The sequence below is a fragment of the Rhipicephalus sanguineus genome, chromosome 10 (assembly GCF_013339695.2).
Source record: "Rhipicephalus sanguineus isolate Rsan-2018 chromosome 10, BIME_Rsan_1.4, whole genome shotgun sequence".
Taxonomy (NCBI): domain Eukaryota; kingdom Metazoa; phylum Arthropoda; class Arachnida; order Ixodida; family Ixodidae; genus Rhipicephalus; species Rhipicephalus sanguineus.
The window spans coordinates 65614397-65623540 of NC_051185.1; the positions used below are offsets into that span (position 1 = coordinate 65614397).

The 9144-nt window shown below is 50.7% G+C and overlaps 1 protein-coding gene across 1 annotated transcript in view; it reads left to right on the plus strand.

Moving 5' to 3' along the window:
• The first annotated feature begins 3008 nt into the window (after window positions 1–3008).
• The window catches only part of LOC119406453 (oocyte zinc finger protein XlCOF19-like), a 17111-nt gene continuing 10975 nt past the window's right edge, over window positions 3009–9144 (plus strand). The window contains exon 1 of the mRNA XM_049420103.1: window positions 3009–3066. Within this exon, the coding sequence (XP_049276060.1) occupies window positions 3009–3066 (58 nt within the window). The remainder of the gene's footprint in view (window positions 3067–9144) is intronic.

Below are 9144 nucleotides of genomic sequence, written 5' to 3' on the forward strand. Positions count from 1 at the left end.
AGCCGAAGGTCGCGGCGGCCGCATTTTCGGTGGAGGCGAAAATTCTTTAGGCCCGTGTACCTTCCGGAACCCTCCACTACGGCGTCCCTCATAATCATATCGTGGTAGCTTCTTGAATTGGGCTTGTTGGTACATACTGATTTTGAACGAAGAAACAGCTCTAGAACAGGACGAAGACGAGAGGCAGTTGTACGGAACGGCGTTCTAGGAACTAGTTCCTTTTTGGAGGAACGACACCGTTCCATTGAGGATCGGTGGTGGAACTGTAACGGTAACTCGTTACGTTTACGTAGGAACGGCATAGTGAACGGCGTTCCTTCTGTAAACGTTCCTCGGCATTGAACAGGCGCCCACACACAGAACATCATGCAGAACAGGGTGGATGAGCGACCGCGTGAGGCGCAAGAATCTACCGCTCGCCTGTCACAACCCCATTGTGAGGCTGCCGCCAGGAAAGGGCACACAATTTTTTTACTTCGGTGACTATTTTATTCGGCCAACTCGAAAGTAGCTTTTTTTTTGTGTGTGCGTGGGGGGAGGGGGGGGGGGCTGCGTATTCGGGCGGTTCTGCTGCGCGGCCCCGTGGCCTTGTCGGCATAGGGAAAAGTGTGGGAGCCGACTTACGGTAGTCGAGGCGCCTACGCGTGGTTCCGCGGAGTTTTAGAACGGCGCGAATCATCGTCGTGAATCTGGTGTTTGACGCGCATGGGACAGAGCCAACCAAAACGCCAAAGGCCGCAGAAGATGAGTGAAGCACCGACGTGCTAACCACTGAAATCCCGCGCGGTGACCTCCCACTGCGCATGAATGGTCTTCGGCCCCAACGTAACGGTGGCGATGTTACACGTGGTTCTACCTACCCCTTGGGAGTCAGCGCCTTGCCGCGTGCAGCGTACTCTTGCGACGTTTTATTGGTTTTATGTTCGCGCGCTGCTGACTGCGAAGCTTCGGCCCAGTTCCTGGGAATGTTTCTCTCGTCGCATGGTCTTTAGCGGCTGGCTCGATCGTCCCTTAATATCTCGTGCATGCCACCGGCAGCTATCGACAAATCTGTCTTTTGACACCCGGTTGCGTGGATAGCGGGGAAGAGGACCGAAACGCAGTGGGCGTGGGGGCTGCAGTGGCGCCTGTCCGGTGGCTTCGATGGTTTCGTTTGGGCAGGCATCCCTTCAACATACGAGTTATCTCCGCGGCAGTGGCGTAGCCAGAAATTTTTTTCGAGCGGGGGGGGGGGGGGGGGGGGGGGGGCTGGCATGTCAATATATATATATATATATATATATATATATATATATATATATATACATATATGGGGAGAGAATGCGTGTGTGCGTGCTCGAGTCGCAATTCGCTAACAGTTCAAAACCATATGCTTAACCGTGGCTAACTATCACACAAGTTCGAAAGTAAACAAAAGCTAGCGTGCGACGCGCCAAGGAGTCGAGCAGTCTGCAAGAGTGCTTGCGAGGGTTCTTGCGGCGGATGGCATTGCAGAGCAGTTTTTCTCGGGAGTCTAGTTTCGCCACCTGTGCAGGTGGTATTGAGTGGAAATCGACCAGTGTCGCATACGTCCTTGTAAACGTCCAATAGGGGGGCGCCGCTGTTGTTGCAAAGGGGCTTTAGTTGCAAGCCGATGGTTTAAGACGAATGAACCACGATTCCAGTAGTTTTCCTTTGCCCCACTTTCGTTCCCGAGCTAACGTCGTCGCATCGTTTGAGTCGAAGCTATGTCCTCTGCAGGCGTGTGCATGGGTGCATGTGTGTCGAAAAGTCCATGTCATTTTGTTAATAATTGTTTTGTTAAATTGGAGTGAACATTTTACAATAATGAATTCACCCGTATTTTAAAACATTTTTGCATCCAAAGAGATGTGTACATCCTGCACCTGCGATTTTCTCATGGAAATGGACTCAATGGAGTGCTTTCTTCGTTCCCAGCCCGCGCGGCACACGGCGATTTCATCGTTTTATAGCCCTGACACAAGGGCACTCTAAAGTGCTTTACGTGAGGGGACATCTTCCGGAAAGTCCTTAATGTGCAGTGATCACTGTTACAAGTTGCCACTCTAGCGTCGCCAGCGCAAAGTCGGTAGGTTAGGTCGTTCCGTACGCAAGCAAACATAGCGAACAGATCAGAGATGTGTTTGGAAGACTAAAGAACAACTTCAATCTAGCGATATCGCAGCTCAAGTAATTTCAGCAGTACAACACTTAAAGCAAACTAACATACGTATTTTTGAGCCATAAAACCCAACATAACTAACAAACGTATAAAATCGATCAATCAGCTTACAAGAGGCAAGTATCACAATTAACAGTAGATATCAACGCAGGCTGTACATCTAGGTTAACTGCGGGCGTTAATTGAGTTAACAGTAGCTAAAGATGTGAAAGTTGGAAAGTATAAACAGATGGAGGCATACGTGCGATGACCGGAAGCGTTGAGTCCCCGACGATCGGATGAGAGAAGGCACAGTCCACAGAGAGGTCTGGCACGATTGCGATGTCGGCGGAGTTTCAACGTTGATCTTTCCGGGGGCTGGTGCTTGAAAGTGATCTCAAGCAAGTTGAGCTAACTTGAGATTGCAGTTCCTATGCCTACGTTGCAGGTATTAATTACGCGTATCAACTAGATGAACGGCTAAGTTTAGGTGGCCAGCCGATACAGAGCCACACTAAAAACTACCAGAAGGGATATTTGCTGATTTGCTTCTGCACCAAGTTTCTGCACAAGCAACTAGACTGATTAGCAGGGCGATATCCCTTCGTGTCCCCCGCTTCTCTTACTGGAGCAAGAGGGAACTCCATATGGGTCCAATCATGCGCGTTTTATTGTTACCAACTCGGCCCTAAAATATATTGACCGCGTCCCTTTTTAATTATGGGGGCTACTCAAATGAGCGAGAGTGACAACCTGCTAAGGCGATCGCATACGGCTTGCCCACCTGCAGTTTTCACCGTGAGAATGGTCCGTTTCCTTGGCTCTCAGCCGGTGCGTCTTGCAGTCTATGCCTGGTTCGGGGTACATCGCGGCCTTCAACGACCCTGCCGTCGCCGCCGGTACAGGTACAAAGGATCAAACGTCAGTGGCGAACGTTGTTGTTGTTGTTTGTGGTTATGTAGAGGAAGAGACGCTTATTTCTGCAGCCCAGTCGGGAGCACGGCGCAGCAGTGGCGAACGTGCGAAGAAGAATACCCCTTCGGCTCTAAAGACAACCCTCTCATGGTCCAGCGGTCGCGCCGGTCAGCGGGGCAGCGCGGCGTCCGTTAATCGGCGTGGCGCCGGGTCGCAAAAATGGCAATCCGTGACACACACATGGCTTTTCTGCAAAGGGTCCTTTAGAGCAACGAAATGGGCTTACTGCGATGTACTGTACTTTTCGCCCGAAACACGAAGAAGACTGTCGAAAACGACTCCCCAGCTTTCCGTACAGGGGCAAGAGAACGAAAACATAAAAAGATAGAAGTGCATAGAAAGAGACGGATTCAGAAACGAAAGAGACAGAAAAAAAAAAACAGAGAGCAAGACAGAAAGAGAAAGAAAGGAAGAGCAAGAAAGAGAAATAGATGGAGAGAAATAGAAAGAGACCAGATACAAAAAATCCATAAAAGAAACAGAGAGAAAGAAAAAAGTTCGGCTGATCCCACGCCTCGTGGGAATCGGTTTCATGCGAAGCGGTCGGCGAGTAAATAATTGCCTATGCTGCATTTTTTGGCTTTGAGCCAAGCGTTACGAGGTGGCTCGACGTGTTTTTGGCTTACCAGGAATGTCGCCAACACTTGCGTTTAAAGGGTAACTTATGGTCCGACGTAACGTCAGCACTCGCGTTAAAGCACAAGCGTCAGTATTATCGAAACGAAGTGCACTTTACGGTGCGAAGGTGTGAATATCATGCGTAACTTTCGTTACCGTGTTCCTCCGGGGTCGAACAACGCTTGAATATAGCTTGCTGAATCATAGTAATACAAATGTAATGTTTATTAGACTGCTATGAAAGCGGAGCCAACACTGGAACCACTATTGACGTTAACCCGACATGACGCCTGTATCATAGTTGTACATATGTAATGCTTATAAAATTAGATAGCCAGCACCGTAACCATAAATGACGTTGCACCGACAGGCATAGAATGCCGCGCAGAATGCTTGAGTTTGATTCCTCGTTAAATCGTGATTTTTAAATGCGAAGCATTTCTTAGCGAACCTTTGGCACTTTGAGCGTTTCTATCTGCGTAGGGTGGCTAGAATGCCACCCTAATCTGCGTATCTAGATAGATAGATAGATAGATAGATAGATAGATAGATAGATAGATAGATAGATAGATAGATAGATAGATAGATAGATAGATAGATAGATAGATAGATAGATAGATGATGATGGATGGATGATGGATGGATGGATGGATGGATGGATGGATGGATGGATGGATGGATGATAGATAGATAGATAGATAGATAGATAGATAGATAGATAGATAGATAGATAGATAGATAGATAGATAGATAGATAGATAGATAGATAGATAGATAGATAGATAGATAGATAGATAGATAGATAGATAGATAGATAGATAGATAGAAACGCTCAAAGTGTGCCTTTGGTTCGCCAAGAAATTCTTCGCATTTATAAGATGAAAGAAAAATAAAGAGAAGCAAAGAAGGCCACCCAGCTGCACTCTTCCTTCAGGCTTGTTTCTCTGAACGCCTAAAGCCATGAGCAGCCTCGAGGTGTCGACAGGCGCCCACAGAGCTCATTAAACTTTTTTATCCCTTGCGTTGTTTGTTCAATTTATTTAGTTATGCTTGTTTCCACGAAGAATATGGACGTAATAGCGCACCTCAGTTGATCTTGAAAATGTACGATTTCGCTTTTTCTAAGCGAAGAAGTATTGATGAAGACACTTCTGTCGTGACAAATACTACTTTATTCTGTTGTTTACCGAAAAAAAAAAAGAACTTAGAGAATGTTTCCCTCTGTGGTCTTTATGGTCACAGTATGATGAACAAAACCTTCAACAGATGCGACAACCTCTGAGAGACGACGCGGCAGGGCGCCAGTGCTTGAACAATGTCAGGTTCAGTTTTCAGGGTTACCCATGCATGGTTCTTAAACGGCTGCCCATAATCCATCACAACTAGCGCAGTGGAGCTGCTTCTTTGATAGACTGAATTTCGTGATACCCCAAATGTCCTCAATAATATTAACATCTGCTCCTAATGGTGGCCAATCTATAGTGTCATGACGCCGAGTTCTTCCAGGTGCGCTCGCACGGCGTGCGACAAGTCATGCTGCAGCCAGTATCTAGCCGGAAGGACCATTTAGCTCAGAGGGAAGAAGAACTTGATTTATTATTTCTATATATGCTTCACTGCACATTCCTCCGTCAATCCTTCGCAGAGATCCAAGGCCATCCTTGATTACCACGCCCCAAACATTCACGCTCTTGCGCCCACTGGTCCTCACTTGCTGAACGCAGAGGAAGTCGTACCTGGAAAACATCAGAGCGATTACTTCGATAAAGCATGGTGGTAGTTTTCGATGCACGTGCGTGTGTATATCTCATTTAAAATTAACAGACCACTGAAAACATACAGTGAGAAAAATGGGACAACGTCGGGAATAATGTCCGATAAAAACTTAGCTGTAATACGCACATAGGCGTGCGCACAGGGGGGGCGGGGGGGGGGCGCCCCCCCTAATCACCTGAGAGGGGGGGGGGGCGCAAAATCTGCCCCACGTACATTGACCCTTCTGGTCACCTAAGAAGGGGGGGGCGCAAAATCTGCCCCGGACATTGACTTAGTAGGGTGGGGGGGGGCGGCGATGAACCTTTGCCCCCCCCCCTGATGGGGAACCCTGCGCACGCCTATGAATACGCATCTCATGAGGTGTGGTCGGCAGACCTTCTGCATTTGGCTCCACTGAGTGCAAAACGTGGATTCGTCCGTGAACACAACATTTTGCCAGTCATCTGCAGTCCAGTGCAGATGGGCTTAAAGTCTACCTTCATTGGAGGGGGGCCCTCAGTGGGCGGGGACCTTTATACGAGGGGCGTTCAATAAAGATCTGGGCAACATGTGAGTTGTGAACTGGGCCATTGTCTTGCAGAAGGCGCACACCTTTGGTGAGCATGCGACGTCTCTTGCTTTTGATGGCCTCCCGCAATTTCCGCAGCAGTGAAGCATAGTATGCCCCAGTAATCGTGGCACCCTTTCCTAGGAAATCCATCAACACTACTCCGTGATGGTCTTAAATGACTGTGAGCATGACGTTGCCCGCTGAGGGCTGGTTGCGTGTCTTCTTTGGAGGCGGTGACTCCAAGCGCTTCCATTGCATCGGCTGGACTTTAGTCTCCGGATCACAGTGATGGACACAGCATTCATCCTGTGTAATCAGTCTGTTGAAAAAGTCCTGCTGGTTTCCATGGCACGTGGTCAAAAGAGCCTGGGAGCATTCGACTCATTCCTGCTTTTGGAAAGGTGTGAGTAGCCGGGGAACCCAGCGTGCGGATACCTTACGCATATGAAGATGGTCCTGAATGATTTTTGCCATGGACCCCACACTAATCTTGACATTTTGGGCTAGGTCTCGAACGGTTACGCGGCGATTTTCCAAAATGGCGGTCTCCACCTGCTGGATGGTGTGTTAATCGATAGCGGAGTGGGGTAGCCCTGCAAGCAGAGCCGTTTCCACCGAAGTCCTACCGTATTTGAATTGACAATGCCAGTTCTTGACTACATCATATGTCGGGGAATCCTCCCCATAAACCTCTTTTATATCATCGAACGTCTCCCTTGGAGTGCGGCCTTAGGAACATGACGGCTGCTATGTGTTCCACTGCATCCATTATCACACCTCACACTACTTCAGCACCTCTAAATGATAGACAGTTTGTGGGAATTCAGGCGTCCGCGCCAGTGGCTCGACGCCATCTTTCCTTGGAGAAATCTTGTGTCCCTCTCCTCTCGACCGGACGGGTGGCAGCTAGTCATAAATCGCTGTCACTTTGCTGACACCCTGCCCTCGAAGGTTAAACACGGTGGCCGATTGGCCCAATTTTGGCGGGATTTAGACCTTGCTCGCGCTCGCCTAGAAGCGGCGGGCGAGCGCCGAGGTTCGAGAGAGACCACTTGGGGACCTCGAAGGGTGCGTACGCGTTTTGGCCGCTCCGGCCGGCGGCGATCCTTTGTTCTTTGTTCTTCGCCGCCGGCCGGCGGTTACGTCGTTTTGTCGGGGCTCCGGCCTCAGCGGGCGCGCGCTACCCTCCGCGGTCTCGAAGTCCCAAGGCAGCGCATCGCGATCGTGCACCGTATGTTCCTTTTAAGTGTTGCTTTATCTGTTCTGTGTCTTCTGCTCTGGGGTGCGAGATCGCGGGAGCGCTGGCCGAAGGGTAGGTCGGCTCTCCAAACCTGGTTCTTTCTTTCTTTGTTCGTCTTGTGGGTGTGCCATTCGCGGCCACATTTGGTAACAATTGTATTAGCTGATTGGTGTCCTGTGTAACTATCTTACGTGCGATTGGTTGTAACGAATTATTGTTCTCTTGTATTAAAATCCCCCGTAATAAATCACTGATTTGGAGAGTGTCGCCTAGGGTCTCCCTCGCTGCGCGCGACGGCTCGCCGTCCCTTCGCGGTGACACGCCGAGTTCTCGCGCGCAGCAGTTCGAACGGTACACGGGCGCGGGACGAACGAGGACGCGGCAACCTGCATGAAGCTCCCAGTGCTCGAACCCGCGGTGGTGCTGAGCGTCGACACCACCACATTCTGGCGCCCCACGTTGGGCGCCAGTGTGGTAGCCTCGATGCTCACCGGAGCCGAAGACTACCGCGGGTTCAGGCTTAGCGAGCCACAGGGCCGCGTCTACCGTCGCCTGCTTAGTTTAGCGCACCGCTCCGCGCGCGCTCAGCTAGCAAGGCGTCGAGCGCCGCGCGGCATAAACACAGCGTTCGAGATAACACACACACAAACACTTTATTTGCCTTCGGCGGCACCCCAACACACACAGTACAGCGTCCGCTCCCGGGGGCGCGGGGAGCAAAGGGTCCCCGCAGGCGGACGGAATACACAAAGGGGTTCCGCGAAGCACGTCGCAGCTCGCAATGGCGAGCTTTGACACGCCGCTCGGGAAAAAGGTCCCTCGCGGCTATGCTGCGCACTCTCGCGATGACCACTGGGCCTGGTCGCGAGGGTTAGGGCAATCTCCGTACGCGTGGGAAGTCCCGAGGCAGCGCCTCGCGATCGTGCACCGTATGTTCCTTTTAAGTGTTGCTTTATCTGTTCTGTGTCTTCTGCTCTGGGGTGCGAGATCGCGGGAGCGCTGGCCGAAGGGTAGGTCGGCTCTCCAAACCTGGTTCTTTCTTTCTTTGTTCGTTTTGTGGGTGTGCCATTCGCGGCCAAATTTGGAAACATTTGTATTAGCTGATTGGTGTCCTGTGTAACTATCTTACGTGCGATTGGTTGTAACGAATTATTGTTCTCTTGTATTAAAATCCCCCGTAATAAATCACTGATTTGGAGAGTGTCGCCTAGGGTCTCCCTCGCTGCGCGCGACGGCTCGCCGTCCCTTCGCGGTGACACGCCGAGTTCTCGCGCGCAGCAGTTCGAACGGTACACGGGCGCGGGACGAACGAGGACGCGCAACCTGCATGAAGCTCCCAGTGCTCGAACCGCGGTGGTGCTGAGCGTCGACACCACCACAAGTTAGAGGCTGCTCTGTGTTCCACTGCATCCATTATCACACCTCACACTACTTCAGCACCTCTAAAAGATAGACCGTTATTAGTTAGAGTTGCACATTGGCACGTAACCTACAGTGACCTATGAGGCTATGTCATTACACATGCGCAGTTTCAGCATCCTGCAATATATAGAAGTGAGTCAGGGGAAATCTTTATTGAACGCCCCTCGTACCTACATACACACATACCAGCCCCTCCTTAAAATGGAAAAGGGGGGGGGGGCGATCCCCCCCTGACTTTAAGCCCTGGGCTTGAGCGAACGCGAGTCTTCGCCATCGCCTCATTGGAAAGGAGCGGCTTCTTGGCAGCACTTCGGTTCTTCAAGCCTGCAGTGCCTCAAAAGCCGCTGTCGCTCCAGTTCTGTGCTGACGTCGGGGCCAGTGGGGGGTTGGGGGGGCTGGAGC